The sequence below is a fragment of the Macrotis lagotis genome, chromosome 7 (genome assembly GCF_037893015.1).
Source record: "Macrotis lagotis isolate mMagLag1 chromosome 7, bilby.v1.9.chrom.fasta, whole genome shotgun sequence".
Classification (NCBI taxonomy): Eukaryota; Metazoa; Chordata; class Mammalia; order Peramelemorphia; family Peramelidae; genus Macrotis; species Macrotis lagotis.
Genome location: NC_133664.1, coordinates 137,919,707 through 137,945,929, shown reverse-complemented (window position 1 = coordinate 137,945,929; position 26,223 = coordinate 137,919,707). Strand labels below are relative to the sequence as shown.

Genomic DNA, 26,223 nt, shown 5'->3' with positions numbered 1-26,223 from the left:
ATGTCACTGAGGAAAAAAAAATCAGTAGGCTGGATTAAAATGTATAAGAAGAGATCTATGCTAGAAGTGATCCAAATAAGATTGTGAGATCAAGTGTCAAGAAGTATATGAAAGATTTAGAAATTCTAGAATATTCCTTCTGAATAACTAAAAAAAGTTATCAAGAAAAAAATCAATAACTAGCAACCCTTAGGTCTAATTCTTCATTTCTGTAATGACTAGGAGGAGGGTTATGAGGAATAACTGATGAAGGGTTTGAGAAGAAATTGGACAGGCTTTTTCAAATAATATTCCAAAACAGACTGTAACTTTACATTCACACACCTGACAAAAAGATGAAGTGGATATGATTCTATTGTCATTATTTGTTAATTATAAACATGTATTTGATTTGGGAAAACAAAATGCTACTTTATCAAAACATCCCATAAACAACTTTTATTTTTAAGTAATTTTGATAATGCATTACTTTCTTCTACTCAATCAAATCATTTTTTATAGTTAACAAAAATTGAGCATAGGAGAATCCTATAATCATTTTTATGTCAATTGTCTGAGAACAGCTGATATTAATTATAAAATTTCTCAAAAGAATTAACCACAGAGGTAAATTTGATCGTGCTTTGCTTTAAAAAAATATGGCATAAAATAAGATTGTCTCCAAAATGTCTGTCCACTTCCATGGATGATATACAATTCAGAATCTAAGTAGATGAGGAGTTCTTTATATATGGTGCATTCTACTGGATGCTCCAGCTTTTGGAGGAGATCATACTAAATATATTAAGCGCCAGAAAAGTGTAGAGCCTTCACAATGAGATTAATCACCATTAAAAAAAACATCTGACACAATTATATAGAAAAAATAACAATATTTTCTAAATTCTGACAGGCAAACAGATGCACAATTCATAGTCACCAGTACATATAATTTATATTAACACTGTATTATTATGAACTAGGCCCAGAACTGATTAGGAAGAGTCGTGTTGGGGTTGGAAAATGACCTCAAACTGCTCCCAAAACAAAAGTCCAAAACATCAAAATTCTTCCTTTGATGTTGTATAGCAGTCACGGAAGACCAATCTCACAATTCATGGTGAGAGTCACACAAAGGGCAAACTATAGGTAAATAGTGGAAATAAGAAGGATGAAACATATTACTGTTGAGAAATTGGGGGTAGAAGTAGATAGAATAAAGGATGCCCATAGAGAGATCTAAGACTAGAAAATGAGGTGGACCAATTATGTAAAAAGCGTAAGATATAATCTATGAAAAGCCTAGAATCTAAATGTCATTGCTACCCATGGAATATCAAAAGTTCTAGTCACAGATTCCTTAATTAGTGGGTGTATTATAGAGAATTCATAGGATAAATACAAAAAAAAGAGATGATTTGAATGAATTTAATTTTCACTCTAAGAAAAAAGTAACCACAAGAATAAGATGACATGTAATGAGGTGCGACCATGCATCATGATCTTCCTCCCCAAGGTGAACTTTGGGATTTCTTGATCATGCACTAGAAACCTCTTCATCTTGAATGTCTATTCTAGTACTGAACTTCACCCATCAGAAGCAACCTTCCTCCAGAAGCTTTTCCCTCTGACTGGAAGGATCCCCTCAGATGTTCCACTTACAGAAGGTGAAATACTCCAGACTTTCTCTTCTATGCCTCTGTACTGGGTAGTACACCTTGTTTCTAACCTCTCTTTACAGTTTCCTTTTATGGGTTGACTTCACCCATTAGAATGGAAGCTCCTTGAAGGCAGATAGTCTTTCTGCTTAAATCTGTAATCTGTATCACCAGTGCTTAATCAATGTGTGCTGGCTGGCTGATTTGAGTTGACTGTGATTTAGAAAGTGATAAAGTAAACTGGTTTGGAATTACTATGGGCTAGTAAATATTTTGGAGCAATTAACTTTTTGGAAAACTATAAGGTTACCCTAAGATTATTTTTGTTTAAACTACCTAAAATACAGGTATACTATGTATATCAAATTTATATAATAATCTTTAAAAACTTGAAAGTTTATCCTAGTAATGAACTAAGAGAAAAGATCCTTTAATGATACAAATGATCATTTACTCAGTTTGTTCTCTTCCATGAAACTAAATTTTCATACATTAATTCTTCTTAAAGAAAAAAAGGATCACATACTTGCATTCAGAGCAATATAAATTGTCATTTTACCATGCAAATACATACCTTCTGAATTAAGTCTTTTAGTTTACAGACTTCTTCACCCAGATCTTCAACATTAGAAACCAAATTTTCACAAACTGATGTAAACCTTTGGGAAGATCCCCATTCTAGTACTATCTGTTAAGATAGCCAAAATGTGTATTTTAGAGAAGGGGAAAATAAACTGCTGTCAACTATACATAGACAAATAAACACATTTCTTAAAATAAACAACACATATTATAGAAATAAGGGTTGGAACTAGACCTGTGCTTTCATTAGTATAGGTTAACTCCTAGTTGAGGACTCTATCAATGCCAGCCAGTGCATTCTTTGCAACTTATTCTTAGAGAGTGGGAGCAGAGTGTCAAATGTTTTTACAAAATAAATAAAAATACAACAGAACATAGATAATGATGATTTTTGATTTACTATATCAATATGTGTGTCCTTTAAGGACCAATACAGGTCAAAAAGTTATTTTCTTCATACATAATAAACAGTGACAATGAAACTTAATCAAGGTATAGAAAAAGAAATTAACTTTTAAATATAGAATTAAAATAGCCTTGAGAATTTACTAATCAGATAATGTATGTTTATATGTAGCAAATCTGTATGTAGATACACCTTCCATGACATCATCCTATGAATATAAACAAAAACTGTAAGCTTCTCTTAACTATAATCCCATATTATTTAGAAAAATTCAAGAGTAGCCTTGACATTTTAAATTGCAAACAGAAAGCAATGACACTAGTAACAAACTATAGGTATCTGTTGTTACAAGTCACTGAAAGATTTCCTATTTTAGAATTATGATCTACTCTAAATAGTTTTTTTCAAAATTTCAGATAATTTATAACACTAAATACAATGTTTCATCTCAACTTTCAGTTGACTTCATGTTTTAAACAATTTAATTTTCAATCAGGAGGAAAAAAGTAGTTTTATTCATTAATCACTGTTCAAAATTTAGTCTAAGTAAGATTGGCTAATAGAAAGAATGGAAGAATTTAGCAGATTGTTTTAAAAAATATCATTATGGAGATTTAGAATATTTCACCAAATCACTGTTTTTAAAAAATTAATAATTAAGTTATTTTAAATACTGTGACCATTGTTTTCATTGACAACTTTGGCTGTTTACCTTATGAGAATTTACTGGTAACTGGTTAATTATGTTCTGTACTGCTGTAGTTAAATGGCCACACTGTTTGTTTAATTTCAGCAGAAAACTGAGGAACTCATCACCACTAAATGGGAAAAACAGAGAACAAAATAAGAATTACACAAATTGTTTTGTCAGTTTAAAACACTATAAATGTCTTTGTGTGTCAATCTCTCTTGGGCCCTATGTGAATAAAAATTGTAAAACAAGATCATTTCCTTTGTGGATCTTGCCATAATATGGGAACATTGACATATGCACATATAATTACATACAAAATAAATATGTTATTAAAGTACAAAATAACAAAGGATGGGATTATTACCTTATGGCTAAGAGTATGTCATGAAAAAAGGTGATATATGCTTGGAGCTTTCAAGGATATTCTGAATTTGAAGAGCAGGAGGTGGAAGGAAAGATTACAATCTAAGTATAGGGACAATGCAAGCAAAGATAAAAAGAACTGGAAAGTACAAAAGAGAAATAATGATTGCAGTTTTATTGGAGTCTAGAATATACAAGTGATCTGTTATGAGATAAAGTTGGAAGGGCAGTGTGGTACCATATCTAAGGACTTGAATGTCAGTAAGACCTTTGAATTTTATATGGAAGACAGCAAAGAGCTCTAGGCAAAGTGTCATGATAGATTTATAGAAAGGAAGATTAATCTAGCAGTGAAATGAGTAGGTTGTAATGAGAGCTTGTAAAAGTGTAATATAGACAGAACACAAAAAATAAATAAGAACAATACCGACAAAGTAGAAATAACAGTAGTCCCATGGAGAAAAGGAAGACTCAGAGATGAGATCCAGAATTTAAACTTGGGAGACTGTGTGATGGTAATGACACTCAAGGAGAAAAATTTGGAAAATTACCACTATATAAACTGATGAGAAAATGGATGGTTTTTGAGAGAGAAATTTCAGTAGTGAGGCAAGAAAAAGAACAGAAGCTAGATAATAGTTCATAGCTAACATTTATAGCACTTGTTATATGTCAGACAGTGTTCAACACCTTATAATTATCATATTTTCTTTTTACAAAAACCCTTAAGAGGTAGCCACTATTATTCTTATTTTATATATGAAGAAACTGAGACAAACAGAAGTATAAGTGACTTCCCCAGCATCACATAGCTATTAAATGTCTGAGGCCAGTTTTGAACTCAGGTCTTCCTACTGCCTAGCTGCCCTAGACGCTAAGTGATGGCAGGTTGTGTGAAGAAGTAATAAGGAAGAAGATGCTTTAGATCTGACTACACTTTCATTTTTGGAGTCAATCAAGACAAAGTGACTTACCCAGGGTCACAAGCTGGTGACCTCATTTGAATTTAGGTTCTCCTGACTCCAGAGATATTGCTCTATCTACTGTGTCACACTAGCTGCCCGAACTAGAACTAGGATAATGGCACTCTACATACGTAAACAATCCCAAAATCCTGTCATTTTTGCTTTTATATCTGTTTCATTATCACTACTCAAAGCTCCATTTTACTTACATGTAAAGAAGCGTGTGTTTGTGTGACTTGCTTAAAATCTTAATCAAGTGCCTTATTATGTGTGGTTTGCAGCATGGAGGTAGGTAGCACTGGGTTCTTGAAGCTATAAAGTAGAGTACAGTCAATAAAATCAACAAATATTGAATAAGGCTTTGCTTTATGCCAGGGAGTGTGCTAGGCTGCAGACAGAAGACAAAATGGAATATTTCCACCCTTAATAAATTTACAGTCTATGAAGGGAGATAATCTGTACCTATACAAGTACCTATATTTACTCTTGTATTTACAGAGTAAATAACAAAGTATGAGGAGGTTGAGAACTAGCTTCTGGGGTACTAGCAAAGATTTCTTGCAGAGAGTGGAACTGAGCTGAATTCTGAAGAAAGAAAATCATTTTACAAGGTAGAGCAGAGGAATACACTCCAAGTGTTGGCGACAGTCAGTGCAAAGGCAAGGAGAAAAAGGATTTATGTGGGTCTTACATGAGAAACATAAAGGCAAATGTAGCCAGACCATACATTATGGAAAGGGAGACTACCACCTGGAAATGTAGACTGTAGTCATGGTGTAACGAAGTATTAAAAAAAGCTAAATAGGATTTTGTATTTCATACTAGAGGCAGTAGAAAATTGTTTTAGCTTACTTAGTAGAGGAGCTAAAATGGTCAAACTTATCCTTGAGGAAAATCATTTTGGCACCTGTGTTGAGGATGGATCAGAGTAGGCAGACTTCAGGCAGAATAGCCATTAAGATGATGAGACCCCAAACTGAGACAATGGTTTAAATGATTGATAGTGTTAGATTTGAGATAAGAAAGTTGTGGGTTCAAATCACACTAGTAATGGATAGATCACTTAATGTCACTAAACTGCAGTTCCTCATTGGTTAAATGGGGCAACTATTAATAATAGCTAGCATTCATAAAGCACTTTAAAATCTGCAGATCCATACAATGTATCTATTTCACAGGGTTATTGGATGGTTCAAATGAGATAATGTATTCAAGTTCTTTGTTATATTTAAATAGCTACATGGCAGATTATGAATATATTCAATATCTTTGTATTGTTTGACAGGGTTTACCTAGAATGGCTCTGAGATGTCATTAATTTACATTAATTCTTTTGTATTTAATGCACAAAAAAGATAAAGATAAAGTAATATCTTTTATAGTTGAATAAAAGTAAGCTCACTAATAACAACCTTGGTACATTGCTAGAAGCATAAAGAACAGGGATATATACCCATCATGGTCCATGATTCTGAAGTTCTATGCAAGATATTTTGAAAGCTCTTTATTTCTTGTAGCATGGAATATTTGTTGTAATGACATGTTTTTAAAGTTTCTATGAATGAAAAAACACTAATTAAATATTTATTATGTGCCAAGCACTGTCCTATGAAGACAAATAGAAGATCAAGATATAGTTCCTGCTCTCATAGAGCTTCACAATCTAATTGGGGGAGACAACACATATTGGGGGACAAACTGCAAGGCTTAGGGATCTGAAGGTATCAAAGAGTACATTAAGATCCTGTGGTCCTTAGGGCACAATGGCAGGGCAGATAATATAATCTGGTGGCTCTCTATTTGACTGAAGAAATACTTGTTGAGTTCCACCAACAAATTTTGAAGACCAAGGCATTTGTTTGTTGGCTGAATTAAAGTAGATGTCAGCTAGAAAGAGCATTCTATTCTTGAACCTTGCCATTTCATAGGCTCTATCCAGAGGTAAATCACTTTGTTATTACACTTGACCAGTCTGATGGCATGTACTCATCATTTTTGTAACTACTGCTGAATAAAATAATGTAACCTTGCTCCAAACATTTATCTGCAGCATTACAATGCCTCTATGTTTTCTTGCTCTAAGAACACATCAATTCTTTCTTTCTGATAAGAAGGTATTAATACTTCACAGATTTTGTTTTTAAAAGATAACTTCATTTTTAAAAAATGCATATTAAGACTGGTATTACACAGGTACTGAATATGGTCTTCCCATTCAAATTTGATTTCAAGATGCCAGTCTCTTACTATATTCAGCCAGAGATTTTAGTATTTTGTGTCTTTTTCCTGGAAGAGACAAAGGTATATGTAGGTATCATGTTTCTCCATTTGTTCAAAATCAAAGCCTTCAGATTTGCATGAACTGATGCTGAGCGAGATGAGCAGAACCAGAACACTATACACCCTAATAGCAACATGGGAGTGATGATTAACATTAATGGACTTTCTCATACCAACAGGGCAACAATCAGGCACAATTTTGGGATATCTGTGATGGAGAATGCCATCTGTATCCTAAGAAAGAATTGTGGAGTTTGAACAAAGACCAAAGACCTTTAATTTTTTTAAAAAAATGTTATCTTATTATGTAATTCTGCTATGTATCATACTTTATATTTCTTTCTTAAGGATATGATTTTTCTCTCATCACATTCAACTTGTATCAATGCATACCATGGAACAAAGCCTAACAAACTATCCTCTGTGGGGGGTGGGGGGGGGGAGGGAAGCAAGATTAGGGGAAAAATTCTAAAATTCAAAATAAATAAAATCTTTCAAAATTTAAAAAAAAATCAAAGTCTTCAGTTTTTTTATCTTTTAAAAATCTTACACTTATTCCACCTGATATTCTGTTATCGTTACAGAAAGATTCTATGAGATGACAGTTGTTTATTTCCTTCAGTGTAGTCATTTATTTTAAAATCTGTCTACCTTAGAAGACAAGGCACAGACTGAAAGAATTTAGTCTTGTCTGGCATAGTCTTCGATAACCCTGAATCATTTTTACAACATGATGAAGCATCAGAGGAAGAGTTGATATAGAAAAGAAAATATATATAGATACTATTTCTTAATTAAGAATGTATTAATTTTCCTTGGTCTATTCTTTTCATAATTATCTTTGTTTGGTATTGCATTGAATATGAAGGGATCCTTTTTATGTCTAACTTTCAAATCAATCATTCAACAAGCATCTATTAAAGACCCATCATGGGCCAGGTACTGTGCTAGGCTTTGGGTATACAAAGACAAAATGAGAAATCTTGCCTTTAAGGAGTTTGCCTCTTATTGGTACATATAGAAAGGAAATACAAAACAATCATGGGAGTAAAGGCAATATAAACTGAGGAAAAAGGGGGCAAAATCAGAAAAGGCTTCAGGTAAAACAGTGGATGAGAGAAATTTTGAAAGAAACAAAGTACTCTATGAGGTGGATGTGAGGACAGAAGGTGTTCCTTGCACAGGAAAATAGTTAATACAAAATCCAATATGCGTGTGTGTGTGTTTTAAAAGACCCTCTACTTGAAAAACCAGTTTTTATCTTTTTGAGGAAGAAAGTAACTTGCAAAATGAGAAAGTTTCTTTTTTAATTTGAGCATTATTGTTAGAACAATATTAAGTGTTTTCTTCCTTGTAATACCTATGGGTTCAATATGAAGTTAATATTGAATTATATTAAGATCTTTAGAAGATTTGATAGCACCTTATAATTATATATATATATATATATATAACAACTTTACAAAATCAATAATACTTAAAAATGAGAAAATGCTTATTCCAACATATATTTTAAGACCTCAAATAAAAGATGAACATGATATAGAACATACTGACATTTACATATATAATCCTGTTGGAGTAGACTGAAGGTTATATAATTCTCAAAGATTAAACCAATGGAGTTAAAGCACTGACAGGCTTGAGTACAGTCATTGACAAGAGATTATTTCTGTGGTCTAAAGACCAATCAAGCCAACTATGAAAAAGCAAGAAAATACTAGATTCACAACTAGATGATCAATTTCAGTGGGAGTGGGGGGGGGCAGTTACTATACCTTGTAAAATACATTACAATATAAAACAGCTTTATGCTCTAGTAGCTCACTTCTGAAGTGATTATGGAAGAAAGGGGCAAAATCACAAAGTACTAAAGATGATGCACCTATAAAGTAATTTTAACTATTGAACTTTCATTGTGAAATCTTTGTCCAACGACTATCAAAGATAAAATGCTGAAAGAAGTGAAGCATACTCCTATCAATATTTTTCACTTATATTCCTATTAAAAACAAAAAGGTTTAAAGAATATGAAACTAAATGGAAAGACACCTCAAAGGTGTTCCCAAAAGAGGTAAATAAAGGAAATGATGGAGCTAGTTTTGCCTTATTGCTGAAGGCAACAAGAACCATATCATTTCCTAGGACACTCTAAGATACTTCTGGGATATTACTTTGCAAGGCAAGAAGAATATCAACAAAATGATAGAAGCTTATGTGCCAATATCTTGCAGAAGATGAACAAACTGAGAAATACTATGAGTATGTAGGTAAAATTGTTAAAATTTATTTAATGTTTTACTTAGTAACTTCAAAGTAAATGCTATTATACAAAGAAAGGATGAAAACTAAGTTGGAAAAAGCAGGTTCCAGATTAGCTCAATTCATGGCAAGTACTTTATTCACCTAAAAATCACAATTCATGAAATTTACTTTATCTTAATGCAGGAAAACAAGTAGTTACTGACAAAGCAATTGTTCTAAGATCAGTAAGAACTGACACTTGAAAAGGTAAAAATCACAGATTCATAGATTTAGAATTAGAAAAGATCCTAGAAATCATCTAATCAAACCCTCTAATTTAACAACAGTATTAAACTCTAGAGAGGTGGTCTAAAACTTGTTTAAAGGCTAGTGAATGTTAGTAAGAGCCAGGATATAAATAGAGTTCCTCTGACTCCCAATTCAGCACTTTCTCACTCTTTTTTTTTTATTTTTGTGGGGCAATGGAGTTAAGTGACTTGCCCAAGATCACACAACTAGGAAGTATCAAGTATCCGAAGGCAGATTTGAACTCAGATCCTCCTAACTCCAGGGCCAGTGCTCTACCTACTGTACCATCTAACTGCCCCCCCCCAATCCAGCATTTTTTAAATTACATGATATTTCTCAATAATAAATTAGAAGAAAGGGTAAGGATGGGAAGCAGTGTAAAATTAGAGTGGCTAGAATCTTTTAAACAAGTTTACTGAATATAAAAATGGTTAATACCTCAAAATATAATATTTCTACCAATATTATTTAGATGGATATATATGTGTGTATATATATATGCATATGTATATATACATATGTATATATGATGAATCATCACACTTAAGAAGATAAAAGCCCAGAAACTATCTCTAATAAAAAATTAGATTTCCTTATCAAACACAAGTTTAGGATAAGTTCATTCATGAGTTTAGTAACACTACTTTAGTTAAATCTATTTAGAAAACGTTTTCTATGCCAAAGAACAAATATTGACTCATCAAGAAAAACAGTGCTCCATCAACAAAGTAATTGTGGGGGAGATGAGTTTATTTATCAGAGATTATCCTAAGACCCCTGGCTAAGTCAGATCATCTTGAGAACATTTGTACACAAAACTGAAAAGGGTAGTGACAACAAAGATAAAATTTTTAAAAAGTGCCAGTATTTCTATGCCCTATTCTTATCAGTGACAATAAACTATGACCACATTTGGATTTCAAAACCCCTCAACCCAATGTACTATGTGATGAAATGTCATCATGGTTTATGAAGATAAAGTTGGGATGAATAACTGGGCCTTCCAAACACATATGGAAGAAATCTGTGTTGGAAACGGCATAGTATCAAAGGCCTTTGATGGATTTTTTTTGAGAGATTTCAAAAAGGGGAAGGCCTCAAAAGAATGGAAAAGATCACTGACAGACAGTACATTAAAAAAATGTAACCAAGAAAAAATACCAACCACTGATCCTCATTTAAGACAACAAGAATATCCTTAATAAAAATGTGAAATGCAAAAATAGAAAAGCTTTAGTAGATTATTTTCTATACAGATCACATTTAAAAAGTCTTTATCAATGAAGAGGTCAGATTGCAGAGGAAAAATATAAAATACTGCAGTGCCTATTGTTGATAGCAGAACCAATTGCAGTCTTAAAGGCTCAAATCATACAAGATACCTTTCACATACAAGTTAAAAACACATAACATATGATATGTGATTTCATAAATAACCTTATGTTGAATATTACCAACAAATGTGGCAAAAATAAGCTTTACCAATAGCTTTTGCCAGTGTCATGGAACATGTCCTGTATAGTCTCAATAACAGAGATTCTTTACCTAAAGTGAGATTCTCTAACTAATCCTATAAACAGAAGCCTTTTTAGCTCATTAAATTAAACCCTAAATACTACAAAGTCTTTTAAATGAATCAACTGAAAAAGAACGACCTAATCATCTACACTGAACAGCTACTGCTTCAGATATGTGTGTAATTGATTGTAAAGAGACAGAAAGAAAGAAGAATGTCATATATAAGCAAGAGGACCAGTATGGATGGAATATGACATGTCAAAAAAAGTAACATGTAACAATAAACATAAGATAAGCTGCAGTCAGATTGTAAAGGAATTTAAATGACAAAAAAAAATTCTCCTTCATTATGGAAACTAAGCAGTGAGTATTGTGGGAGGGACTGAGTAGAAAAGGATAATGGTTGGAGAGAGAGAGAGAGAGATAGATAGATAGATAGAGAGAGAGAGAGAGAGAGAGAGAGAGAGAGAGAGAGAGAAAGCAAATTATTGATGGGGCCAACTACAAACTTGTTACTCTTAACTGGGTTATAATTGCAGCAAGGCAGTCCTTTTTAGTTTCGGAACATGACACACTCCACTCACTATTATAGAACTTAGGAGAGATACTTCACTTAATGAGATCGATTGTAAATTAAGAGCGCCCAGGAACAGCTTTGGGGTTCACCAAAACTTTAAGGGCAGGATACAGAAGACAATGTGAGAGATAGCCAGACAGGTAGAAAGGGAACAAAAATTAGGAAAAATCCAAGGATGTGAGAAGAGTCAACAGTGGCAAATGATGCAGAGAAATTGAGGATTAACATTGAGAAAGGGTTTATTAAAACAAACAATAACAGGATAATTGTAAACCTTGAAGTTAATGAACAGTTTCAAGTGAGTGAAGGAGTTAGAAGTCAGATTGCAATAGAATAAATGACAAGGAAGAAGACAGGAAGTGGAAGCTCTTAAAAGAAAAAGAGAGTCAAAACAATAGCTGGAGGGATGATATGGTCAAATAAAGTTTTGGGGTTTTTTTCTTTCTTTTTAGAATAGAAAAGGCTTAGACATATTTTTAGGTATAAGGGAAAGAACCAGGAGATAAGAGATCTAAGATTAAATAGAGAAATGGAAAGATTGTAGGGACAATGTCAGAAGATATTGAGAGTAGAAGGACAGGTCTCAGAAGAGTTGAGAAAAAGAAAAGATTATGAACAAAAATAAAGGGATTTTGAAATAACAAGAGGGGAGAAGAGAGAACTAACTCAATGTTGAGGAGCAAGGAGATTTGAGGAAAGATAGGTTTATAATAGTGAGTGGAGTGTGTCATATTCCAAAACTAAAAAGGATTGCCTTGCTGCAATAAGAGTTCAGTTGAGAGTAACAAGTTTGTAGTTGGCCCCATCAATAATTTGTAAATTTCTTCAGAAAAAATCAGCAGCATATGAATAACAATAGAGGAAAAATGGTGAAGGTAAACCAGAGGCAGAGTTTTTTAAAGCACAAGTAGCTTTAGTCTAATGGGGCAAGGGATTCAAATATAGAGGACAGTAAATAGGTCAAGACTGAAAAGGAAAATGACCTGGGCAGGAGGACTATCACCAGCTCCCTTGTCCTAGACATAATCATCCTAGCTTAAATATTTCCTCAGTCTAGTACATTCTTCACTCAGCTGTCAAAGTGATCTTCTTAAAGCATAGATCTGACCATCCTCAAAGAGATGGGAGATCATCTTACTTTTCTCCTGAAGAACTTGTACACATATCAAGAACTGAACATGAATTAACTTATTGTTTTAAGATTAGGAAAAAAGGGGTGTTATCATCTATTGTATTTAACTTCTAAACCTCTGAACAGAGTATATCATGAGAAATGCAAAGTTGGATGAATAAAAGCTGGAATTAAAGTCTCAGGAGAAATAATTTCAGATATGCAGACAATACCCTTTGGTGGCAGAAGGTGAAGATGAATTAAGAAAAGGGTGAAAAAATGAGTGAATAAAAGGTGCTAAGTTTTCCCATCACTTTCTGGTAAACAGAGGGAGAAGAAATGGAAGTCATGTCAGATTCTATATTATTGGGCTCAAAGATCACTGAAGACAGAGACTACAGCCATGAGATTAAAAGATGCTTCTTGGAAGGAAAGCTATGGCAAACCTGGGCAGCACACTAAAAAGAAGTTATAATACTTTACTGACAAAGGTCCAGAGTCAAAGTTATGTTTTTGTCCAGAAGCAATGTACAGAAGCTGAGAACTCCAGAATCAATGCTTTTGAATTGTGGTGCTGAAGAAGACTTTTGAAAGTCCTTTCAGGGGCGGCTAGGTGGCACAGTGGATACAGCACTGGCCCTGGAGTCAGGAGTACCTGAGTTCAAATTTAATCTGGTCTCAGACACTTAATAATTACTTAGCTGTGTGGCCTTCGGCAAGCCACTTAACCCCATTTGCCTTGCAAAAAAACCTTAAAAAAAAGAAAGAAAAAGTCCTTTTATTCAATAAGGAGATTAAATCAGTCAATACTTAAATAAATTAACTCAGACTATTCATTGGAAGGTCAAATTCTGAAAATGAAACTTAATTTTTTTGGCCACTTAATGAGAAGATAGGATTCACTGGAAAAGACTCTGATGCTGGGAAAAACTAAAGGCAAAAGAAAAAGGGGATGGCAGAGAATGAGATAGACAGATAAAGGTGATGGATGCAAGAATGAGGATAGATGAACATGAACTTGGAAAGACTTTGAGAGATGGTGGAGGATAGAAGGGTTTGGCATGGTATGGTCCAAGAGTTGGACAGGACTAAAAGAAAGATAATAATAATAAAGACCACACTACCGCCTTATTCAACAAATGCTAACTGGTGCCCTATTACTTTCTGAATCAAATTAAAACCCTGCTTGGCTTTTAAATCTGTTTCTTTTTATACTAACCTGGGGTAAAAAAATGACGGTCTTATAGAAGGTGCCATTTTATTTATTTTCTTTAGCAAAGAAATTTTATTTTTTTATATTTATAATTTTCCCCCTAATCTTGCTTCCCTCCTCCCACCCCTCACAGAAGGCAGTCTGATAGTCTTTACATTATTTTCATGTCATACATGATTAAAATTGAATGTGTTGAGAGAGAAATCAGATCCTTAAGGAAAAAAATAAAAGAGTAACTTTTAAAAATAAAGGTCTTTAGTCTTGGCTTAATCTTCACAATTCTTTCTTTAGATATAGATAACCTAAAATTGTCCGATTGTTGCAATGATGGAATGAGCAAGTCCATTAAGGCTGATCATCACCCCCATGTTGCTGTTAGGGTGTACAATGTTCTTCTGGTTCTGTTCATCTCACTCAGTGTCAGTTCATGCAAGTCATTCCAGGCTTCTCTGAATTCCCATCCCTCCTGGTTTCTAATAGAACAGTGTTCCATATACACACATATACCACAATTTGTTCAGCCATTCCCCAACTGAAGGACATTTACTCAATTTCCAATTCTTTGCCACCACAAACAGAGGCGCCATGAATATTTTTGTACAAGTGATGTTTTTACCCTTTTTCATGATCTCTTCAGAGTATAGAACCAGTAGTGGTATTGCTGTATAAAAGGGTATGCACATTTTTACTGCCCTTTTGGGCATAATTCCAAATTGCTCTCCAGAAAGGTTGGATGAGTTCACAGCTCCACCAATAATAAGTTAGTGTCCCAGATTCCCCACATCCCTTCCAACATTGAACACTGTCCTTTCTGGTCATATTGGCCAGTCTGAGAGGTGTGAGGTAGTACCATAGAGATGTTTAATTTGCATTTTTCTAGTCAGTAAAGACGTAGAGCAATATTTCATATGACTATGAATCACTTTGATTTCCTCATTTGTAAATTGTCTCTGCATATCCTTTGACCATTTGTCAATTGGGGAATTTTTTTTAATAAATATTACTTGGTTCTCTATATATTTTAGAAATGAGTACTTCATTAGAAATACTAGTTATGAAAATTATTTCCCAATTTACTGCATTTATTTTTAATCTTGGTTATAGTGATTTTGTTTGTGCAAAACCTTTTTAATGTGATCAAAATTATCTAGTTTGTTTTTAATGATGTTCTCCATCTCTTGCTTGGTCATAAACTGCTTCCCTTTTCATAGATCTGACAGGTAAACTACTCCTCGATCTTCTAGTTTGTTTATAATATTGCCTTTTATGTCTAAATCATATACCCATTTTGATCTTATCATGGTATAGGGTATGAGATGTTGGTGTTATCCAAGTTAGAAGGTGGGATTTTAGTTGAGACTCAAAGGAGGCTAGGGAAGCCAGGAAAGCACAGATGAGAAGGGATAACATTCTGGGCATGGAGCACAGTCACTGAAAAAGAATGAGGGCAGATCATTTAAGAATCAATTCTCTAAGTTATGACAAAAAAACACAAACCTACATATCATATTTATGGAAATTGTGAAGGAAATTGTCTACATCTCTGCGAATGAGATGGCAGAGTGAAAAAAAAGAATCTGCAATCAGTCAGAAAGATTTAAGGAATCATATAGGAGCTAGCAACTACCATTATATAAAGGAAAGAAATTCCTGGAACATGCAAATTTCAGAAGGAAAATTATATATTCTACGCTCATAAACAAAAATAACATATTCAGCAAAAATGAGTTTAATTCTCCCAGGGGAAAAAATGGATCTTTATGAAATACAGGACTAATCAGTGTCTGAGGTAAATTCCAGAACTGCAGAGAAACTATGAAATACAAACAGGAGTCGAGACAAATATTTAAAAAGATCAAAATAAACGAGCAATCATAAGAGACTAAAAAGAATAAAATGTAGTCAGAACAACATAATCAACGGGAATCACAGAGGAATTTACTAAGACAAAAGGCTTAGAAGTGGTTTTTTGCTTTGATGATCTTGCAAGAAAAAAGGAAAAGGAAGGAGGAGGTGGGAAGAAGAAAAGTAGGGAAATTAGTTCACATGATTGGAGTGTATAAGTAGAAGACTATAAACAAGGAAGAAGGGATATGTGGTTTGTGTGTAACACTTGAACCTGATTAATCTGAATTGCTGAAAGGAAGAAATTCACTCACAAGAGTTATAGAAATACATTTCACTCAACCGCTAAAACAGGAAGGAAAAGGGGAGAAGGGACATAAAGAAAAGTAGACTGAGGTAGTGGTCAGGCAATAAGCAAAACACACTAACAATGGAGAGATTTAAAAGATAAGAAAGGAAAAGAATCTATGATTGAGCTCAGGGAGAGGGAAAGAGATAGAAGAACAGTAGATACCATCAAACCATCATCTTTCAGACCTACTTTATAAAAAAAAAAATGAAAACCAAATAAGTGGGTAAGTATAAGAAGATAGGGTAGATAGATGGTATCAGAAACCTCATCATCCTGCAAGATCACATCAGCCCAGGCACTCATATCTCAGCAGCACCCTCTAAGAGGAGGAAGAGCAGAGAAGAAATCCTTCTGTCAGCCTCTATTTAAGAAGTATGCTATCTCTTCATTTACCATACCATTGAATTCCTTTAGATTTCTCCAGTATGAACCCAGTCTTGCACTTTACCTTTTTTCCCTATCTCCCTTTTGTATATTGTCTTTCCTCCTTAAATTAAAAGCTCCTGGGGGGTGGATACGTAGTGAGGTGGCTGGAGTCCTGGGGAGTGCTTGACTGTTGCTGGGAAAACGGGATGGAAGGAAACCTCTTCGAAGGGGTGGCAGCGGCACCTGGATCTCGGATGGAGGATTCTGTTAACAATTTTCAAAATCTTCTAAGAAGATGAATCCGGGACACAATCATGGGATGCGCCATATGGATGATAATAGCACTATGACCCCCCCACCATCATTCATCCACTACAACCTCTCATGTTCATGGGGGAGAAGAAAACATGATGGCCATGACCTTCTATTTTGGCTATAAGAAAGTGGAATTGCTCTTCTCTGGATTAGTGATCAATACACCTGAGGAAATGGCTGGGGAATAGCTGGGGCATTGGTGGCTATCTTTTTGTTAGCGATGTTCTATGAAGGCCTCAAAATAGCCTGGGAGAGCTTGCTGCGAAGTCCCAGGTCAGCATTCGCTACAACTCCATGCCAGTGCCAGGGCCAAATGGAACCATCCTTATGGAAACACACAAAACTGTTGGACAACTGATGCTGAGTTTCCCTTGTCTTCTGCAGACAGTGCTGCATATCATCCAGGTGGTCATCAGCTACCTCCTTATGCTTATCTTTATGACCTATAATGGGTACTTCTGCATTGCAGTAGCTGCAGGAGCTGGAACAGGCTACTTTCTCTTCAGCTGGAAGAAGGCAGTGGTAGTGGACATCACGGAGCACTGTCATTAATGTCAGACTATAGGATGTGGCCTTATTTACCACAATGGGAAGTAGTGGAGACTGCGGGAGTGATGTCAAGTCCTCCCATTTTTCCTCCATGGCCCTTTTGCTTCCCAACACTTGCATAGACAACAAATCAGGAGGTTTATGTACTAACCTCCAAGCTGGATGGTGCCCCCCCGCCACTGTTGATTTCTGCTACTTGGCTGAGATCCTCAGTTATCCACTAATCAAGGTAGCCTTTGTTCTAATCATTTCTTGATCATCTACTTCCTTTTTTAATATCTTGTTTTTGTTTTATGATAATTGTGTGAATTTGGGGGGTCATAGGTGGAGGTTGTGGGGAAACACGTATGTCCTAGTGAGTAGGGAAATAGGGTGTGCCTTTTTCTGAGGTGTGAAGTGATACATGGCAGTCTGAGAATCTGAAGGATTTATGAGTTGAATAAAGGTGCGATAACAAAGGGTTCCTTGAATAGCCACAATGGAAGTCAGAAACTTCTGATTTCACCAATCACACGATTGACGATCAACTTAATAGTGGAAGTATTTTCAAATAAAACCACCGACACCTTTAAAAAAAAAGCTGGGGGGGGACAAGGACTCGTCTTTCTTTCTTTTTTGTATGTAAACCACAGTGCCTGAAACATGGCTATTTAATAAATGTTCTCTGATTCATAGACCTTTATAAAAATTAACCATGTGTTAAGAAAAAAAGAACCTCTCTAAAATGTTGAAAAATAGAAATCTTAAAAACAAATTCTTCGGACTACAATGAAACAGAAATTATATTCAATAAGGGAAGGCTGAAAATGATTTAAAATTAATTGGAGTTTTAACATAAATTAACAGAATCCAAACTAATAGGGGGATTAAAAAAACTATAATAAGTTATTTCATTAAAGACAAGGAAAACTGTAAGACAACATGCAAACAAAAGACATTCTCAAATTTTGGGGTTGTAGTCACAATGGTCTTTGGGAGGAAATTTATATTTCTATACTTTTCATCAATAAGATAAAGGGGATAATAATGAATTGATCATGGAAGAGAAATATTTAGAAAGTCAAATTAAAAACCCATTAAACAAAAAAATCAAAGAGATGAACAAAATTAAAAAAGAGGAAAATCAAATTATTAAAACAGATTCACAGTAGATTAAGAAATAAAGTAAATATCACTTGAAACATGCCAATAAAACTGACATAAAACAAAATGGATAAAATATTTACAAAAAAAATCTACATTAATAGAAGAGCTAGAAGAAATCTAATCATTAAAAAAAACCAGAACAATCTGTGAGATCCTAAAGGAAAAATTGAATTTCCAAATTTGAAAAAAAAACCCATCAGGAAAATATAGGGTACTAATAAATTCCTCCTATGATACAAATACAGGCTTGATAACAAACCTGAGTAAGAGTTAAAACAAACCTGGAGGGGGTGGGTGGGAGTGAAGAACTATAGATCAATATGCTTAATAAAAACTGATGCAAAATTTTAAATAAAATATTCACAAGACTACAACAGCTTATCAGAAAAATTACATATATATATTATAACCAGATTGGATTTGTGCCACATATATGATAATGGTTCATTAGAAAAATGAGAAATAAAACTGACCATAATAATAAAAAATCACATATCAAGGTACAGGAAAAAGTTTTTAATAAGATATACTATCCATTTTTTTTTAAAATTCTAGGAAGCACCAGAATAAAATAATTAGTATCTAAAACCAAGATCTACTGTTCTATGTAATTAAAGGTCTGTCAAAAAAAAGTCAAGGGTGAAGTATGATGCCCACTATGAACATTATTACTATTAAATATAATGCTAGAAATACCACCTACAGTTTTAAGTGAAGAAACAGAAATTAAGGAAGCAAGCAAAGATAAGAAACAAAATTACTGGTGTTTGCAGATAATATAATGGTTTTACTTTGAGAACCCTAGTTAACTGGAAAAAATGTTAACTGAAACAATTAGAAATTAGAAAAAGTTAACTGAAATAATTAGAAAATTCAGCTAAGCTGCAGGCTATAAAAAGAATGCAGTCAAATTATTAGCTTCTCCACATATTACCAATAAAACAGCAGCAAGAGATAGAAAATGAAATTACATTTGAAATAATTTGAATAGTCTACTAAATGTCCTTTACACAAATGCATATCTAAATAAATGGAGAAATATTGACTGTTCTTGGGAAGGCAGAGGCAACATAATAAAAATAATACTACTTAAAATTAATGTATCCTTTAGAAAGAAAGCTTATCTACGTCATTTACTGTATTTTCTGATTGTTCAGTCATCTTCAGTCATGTCCAACTTTTTGTGAACCCATTTGAGGTTTTCTTGACAAAGATCCTGCAGTGGTTTGCCATTTTACAGATGAGTAAACTGAGGCAGAGGTAAGTGACTAGCCCAGCTCACACAGCTAGGAAGTGTCTGAGGCCAGATTTGAACTCAGAAAGATGAGTTTTTCTGACTCCAGCCAAGGAACTGCCTGGTTGTGATCTATTTATATTACTATGCTTCCTCCTATTTCCTTCCTACTCCCTTATCCCTCTAATGAGCCATCTCATTTAACAGACATTTTTCAAGATCAAGAGGAAAAAGTAGCATAACTGATTAATATATTGAAAAAATACTTCCAGCTCTGCAAAGAATACGGGGTAAGGTAATCTATAGCTTTTCTGAGGCATGCTTATTGTGTGATATTTTGCAGCAGTCACTTCTGAATTTTTTTGTGTGTGTGATTGCTCTTCTATGAGGTTGCAGTCATGGTATATATTAGGTTCTTGACTCTGCTTGCTCACTCTACATCAGTTCACATATATCTATATCTTTACATGCTTCTCTGTATTCATCTTTTCTAACAGACAGTAATACTTTATTACATTCATGCACCAAATGTAACCATTACCTGATCAATGGATATCTTTATTTCCAAATCTTTACTATGACAAACAGTAGTGCTCCTATTGAGTATGGAGATTTTTCTTATCAATGGCCTCATTGGGGTTATTAAAAGCTAGTGATGAAACCTCAAGTTCCAAGGTTATAGGCATTTTAGTCCAAATGCTTCTAAAAAAAGATTTTGACTAACAGTTCAACCAACAATGCAATATTCTCACAAATCCTCCAACATTAAATATTATCTTTTGTTATCTTTGTGAGTTTGCAAATAATGAATTCTCAAGATTGTTTTAATTTATATTTCTATAATTATTAATGGGATGTTTCTTCATATGGTTGGTTAGTGCTTTATAATTTTCCCTTTGAGAACTATTGGTCCACATAGTTGACCACTTATTCGGAAGTGGCTTTTGATCTTATAAACATATTTATTATCTTTTAATAACCAACCATTATAGAAGAAATTTTATATAAATGTTTTTATCCATTCAGTCACTTCCCTTTTTATCCTACGTGCATTATCTTTGTTCACAAGCTTTTTAGTTTCCTGTAATCAAAGCTATCAATTTCATTTTTTGTCATCGCTTCCATCACAGTTATTCGAGAATTATCCTTGTTGTCGGTTAAAGCATTCACTCATGGGATTCCCTGACAAAGATACTGGAGTGGTTTGCCACTTCCCTTTTCAGTTCATTTTACAGATGAGGAATCAAAGAAAGGGCTAAGTGTCTTGTCCACAGTTACACAACTATTAAGTATATGAAGTCAGATTTGAACTTGGGAAGATGAGTCTTCATGACTTCAGGCCCATTGAAATCACTATGTCCCCAAGTTGCCCCTTATATGATTTGCCACCCCTCACATATTTTTCAAAATTTTTTACCATCATTAACTTTAAGGTTATATTCTTTTACAATGTTTTCTAGGACACTGTTCAAGCTATATGTCCAGGTCTAATATATGCCAGACTGAAAAAAAAAACCCAAAAGAGGTTTTTCAGCAGTTTTTAACAACTATGTAATTCTTTACTAAGCATTTTGTTTTCTAGTTTAAAAATATTAAACACTGAGTTACTCAATACTAGTATTTAGCATTTTCTCTTGCTTAGAATCCACCGATCTACCACCCTTTAAAAACAATAACAAATGATTTTGGTGATTTTTACTTTGTAATACAGTGTGAGGTCCGAAAGTGAGTTTCCCCATTCATTCCTCTCTTTTCAATATTTTATTTGATATACTAGATCTTTTACTTTTCCAAATGATTTATATTAATTTTTAAAATCAAATCCTAGAGGTCACTTTGGATACTTTGATAATAGAATATTAAAAATAAATTAATTTTGGGAGTAATATCATTTTTATTTTACTGTTGTAGTACAGCCCAATTATGAGACCAAGTAGTTCTCTAGATAATTAAGTTTTTTTATTATAGTAAGCACTATATAAATGAATCTATGCAAGTACTTAGTGTACTTTGATAAACTGATCCTCAAATATTTTGTGCACTTTAGTTATTTGAAATAGGATTTCCTCTCTTCCATTGTCTCATATTTTATTATTAATTATTATTTTGAAATGCCAATGATTTTGGATAGTTTATTTTGCATGCAGCAACTTGGCTGAAGCTATTGTCTCAAACACTATGTTTGCTGATTCTCTCCAATTTCCTAAGTAATCACAGCAGTAACAAATTTAGAATTTCCTCTAGCTGTCCATAATTATGCCTTTCATTTCATTCTTTTCTTTTATTGCTGACAGCAAATAATTGTGAAACAAGAATTTATTGAATTTCTCTAGTTTTTATAGCATTATTTTTAGGTTTTTGCAAGGCAAATGGGGTTAAGTGGCTTGCCCAAGGCCACACAGCTAGGTAATTATTAAGTGACTGAGGCCACTTTTGAACTCAGGTACTCCTGACTCCAGGGCTGGTGTTCTATCCACTGTGCCACCTAGCTGCCCCTGTATAGCACATTTTATTTTCAATTCTAGTTTCCTTTTTAACTTTCTGATTGATTTGTCAAGAACTGAGACATTACAATCTCCTGGCATACTGTATTACTGACTACATCATATATATATTTATTTTTTATTTATGAATTTAAATACTAAAAATACTTTGGGATGTCTGTTTAATTCTGATATTGGCTTCTTGTTTATGGTTCCTTTTAATATTTTCCTTGTATTTATCCTTTTATTTCTTGCTTTTATGTGCTCTGATTATTGTTTGTGCTTTGTTTGATTATATGACTACAACTCCTGCCTTTATGGATTAACCTAATGTCTAATAAATTTTGTTCTACCCTTCATTTTTGTTTTACTTTGTCATTATCATTGACATCCATTTCCTGTAAGCAACAGATTGTGCTTCTCTGTTTTCTTATCTAGTCATCTCTTTTTATTTTAATTTTTAAGTTATAGTTAGTTGTCAATTTTTCTCCCTTTATTTGATTTTAGTTTTACTCCCACATTGGAATTCCCCCCCTTCCTCTCTAAAGTTCTCTTTAAAGGTTAGTTTAATTTGATCTTAAGTCAATTGTATTTCCATAGTCTCTCTTCTCCTAAACCTCAAACCCTTGTTCTTCTTTCCTTGTTCCCATTTTGTAATGTCTATTCACAGATGTCTGGACTTATTTAGCGGATCTGGGGACCATATTCCCTTCTGTTATTAATAGCTCTTCTGTTGGTTTATATCTGTTTATTCTCATGGTCATCTGCTAAGCTGTCTTCCTTCTAAGCTCTTTGGTACTTATTTTTTCTTATTTTCTAGTATCAATCACTTTCTGAAGACTTCCCCTTTGATGGGGAGGAAGACCCCCTTCAGGGGCAAGACCTCAAAATTATCTCAGACTCCTTCCACATAGGGGAATTCATGGTTTAATGAACTCAGTCTTTATCCCAATTCACTTCTTGGGGTAAGGGGGAGGAGAGAATTGGTTCCAGCTCAATGCAGGTCCCTCTAGTTTAGTCAAGCATCAACAAAGCCAAATATATTGGCATTCTGCTGCAATATTTTCTATTCTTAAGTTCTCTGACTGAGCATCTCTGGCACAGCCAGACTTCAATGCTAGTCAAAGCATTTTTCTGCCTTTTGTTTTTCTGAGGCATAAGGAAGAAAGGGGACAGAGATGAGTTTTGTGGCAACTGGTGCAGTATTTTCAAATTGTAGCCAATGAGAGTAGAGTGCTAAGCAAGTACCTTAGAGTTTAAGGATTATCCTTTTTCTGCTGTTAGTACATTAGGTTTTTACCTTGTTAGGGTTAAGTAGACTGTGAAGACAATTGAAATTATTTTTGCCTTGCTCATAATTCCTATTTTGATGAAGTTTGAGAGGTCCTGTGGATGAGAAAAAGTATCTAATTCTCAATTATGTTGGTCATGGGAATTGATAATTTGAGTTAATCTATTAATTCAGTGTCATTTCAAAGTATCAAAGGATTACTTTACAAAGTTAGGAAAAAAATTAAAATGAAATTCATTCAGAAACAATGGCCAAGAATCTCAAGGGAAGTAAGAGCAAAAAAAAAGAAAAGAAAAAAAAAGAAAAGAAAAAAAAAGAAGGAAATCTAACAGTTCCAGATTCAAAATAGATCATAATTCAGCAATTCGCTTCCTACCCCCCAAAATGATTTGATACTGATTAAGAAAAAAGAGGCTGATCAGTAGAACAGATTATGTATACATTATACAGAAGGCAAATGAGTACATTAACCTAGTATTTGATAAACATAAACATAAAGAGCCCAGCTATTGAAAAAAGAACTATTTGACAAGATCTATTGGGGAAAATATAAAGTAATCTAGCAGAAGTTCAGATCAACATCTCATATGTGATACTAAGGCTTGAAATGGCCATATGATTTAGACATAAAGGGTGACATCATAAACAAATTAGATTAAGGAAGAAATTACTTATTTGATGGATAGAGAATGGCAGAGAGGATCAGCAAAATGGACAAATATGACTACATAAAATTTAAGGTTTTGCACAAACAAAACCAATGCAATTAAAATGAGAAGAAATGCAGTAAAATGGCAAAAAAAATCTTTGTAATAAATTTCTCTAAGTTTTGTCAAAGAATATTTACAGGCAGCTTGCCTGAGTTAGATATCCAAGCTATTAAGAGACTCATGAAATAATGCTCCACATCATTAATAATTATATAAATGCAAAATAAAACAACTCCAAGGATTCACCTTACTTTTATCAATTTTATTTACTGTGACAATAAGGGGAAAGGGCAGATGTTAGAGGGGTTATGAAAAAACACATACACCAATGCACTACTGGTATAACTGTAAACTAGTCAAGTCATTATGGAAAGTAATGTGGAACTATTACTTAATTACTGATTACTTAATTGCTGATTCTCTACCATTTCCTAAGTAAACAGAAGTTTCACCATATGTGTGTGTGTGTGTGTGTGTGTGTGTGTGTGTGTGTGTATTAGAAAGAGATCAAAGAAAAAGGAAAAGGAACTCATTTACAAAAATATCTCCAGCAATTATTTTTGTGTTGGCACAGAAATGGGAAATGAGGCAGTACCTGACAGTGGGAGAATTATGATTTCAACGTAATTAAAATATTATTGTCCTCTAAAGAAATAGAGAGGGTATGTTTTCATAGAAAACTGAAAGCCTCAATGAACTGATACAGAGTGAAGTAAGAATCATGAGAAAAAAATTGTAGTTAACAGTATTGTAAAGACAAATAACTTGGAAGATTTAAGAACTTTGATCAACACAATAACCAATCCTGCATGATTCCAGAGGATTCATGAAAACTACACTACCCAATTTCCTGATAGAGAAGTGACTGAAGATTGAAACAATTTTTAGCAAGTGGCCAATGTGAAAATTAGCATTACTTGACTATGTACATTTGTAATAAAGTTTTTCTTTTCAATAGGACAGGAATGCAAGAGGAAAGAAATGATTTTCATTTATTTAAAAAAAAATAAAAATAAAGCTGTATCTAGAAAGGAAAATTTATTTGAACAATTAGATGGGCCCATACAATGATGAAGTGGTAAAATTCTAATAGTGGGAAAAGAAAAAAGCATTATTTATGCATCGTTATGTCTTCAAAGGCTATTTAGAGAGTAAAATAAGAAAAATACAAAATCTAAGAGTGCACTGTTTCAGTCATCAATCAAGGTTTTAATGGGGAAGGAGAAGGGAAAGAAAAAGTTAGAATACATAATTGTACAAATGAGTTGGAAAGTAATAGGACTTGCTTTTTCTTGTGATTAGAGTACATGGAAGAAGAGACCTTAACATGACAGAAGGAATGATTCATCTAACCCACTTATCTAAAAGGGGTAAAGGGATGTTGAATATATAGAATTTGATGTAGAAACAGGGTTTACTCAAGAGGGAAACAAGCAGCAATGAGGGATGGGTTTAAAAGGGAGGATAATACCCAAGTGGGAATCAGCTGAAGCAAAATAAACTTTCTGATCCTGAGGAGATATTAAAAACTTTTTTAAAAAGCCCTAGAATTTAATAGACTGGTCATTAATTGAGAAATGGATGAATAAACAGATTAAGGCAATAGATTAAAAAAATGAATTACATATTAATGCATGACAAGAAATAATAGGAAAAACTTAACATTTATAAACAACAAAGAAGTTAAATTAGGAGAATAATTTATACAATAACAGAAAGAAAAATAAAAGACATAAATTCTCTGAATAATCAACTATGTCTCAGAAGACATTACCTACTTCCAGACAGAGAGGTGAAAGATTTAAAATATAGAAAAAAGATATTTTCTGACAAGATCACTATGTGGACTCAATTTGTGCAATTATTTAAGTTTTTTTCTCCCCTTCAATTTTGGGGGAGTGATAGGAGGTGGACAAAAAAAGGCAGCCATTGAAATATTTAAAGATGCACAGAAAATATCAGAAGAAAGGTCAGTAAGAAGTATAGTCAAGTAGAAAAGTATTATAAAAAGTCACAAATCAAATTTATATACA

At 33.6% G+C, this 26,223-nt stretch overlaps 1 protein-coding gene and 1 pseudogene across 2 annotated transcripts in view; one reads left to right on the top strand and one right to left on the bottom strand.

Moving 5' to 3' along the window:
• Positions 1 to 26,223, bottom strand: part of ASZ1 (ankyrin repeat, SAM and basic leucine zipper domain containing 1) — a 77,904-nt gene that overhangs the window by 7,232 nt on the left and 44,449 nt on the right. For both annotated transcript variants that reach the window (XM_074195150.1, XM_074195151.1), the window contains 2 exons: positions 3,338 to 3,443; positions 2,212 to 2,325 (listed from right to left, as the gene is read on the bottom strand). In XM_074195150.1, the coding sequence (XP_074051251.1) occupies positions 2,212 to 2,325; positions 3,338 to 3,443 (220 nt within the window). The remainder of the gene's footprint in view (positions 1 to 2,211; positions 2,326 to 3,337; positions 3,444 to 26,223) is intronic.
• LOC141493853 (high affinity copper uptake protein 1 pseudogene) lies at positions 16,758 to 17,373 on the top strand (annotated as a pseudogene).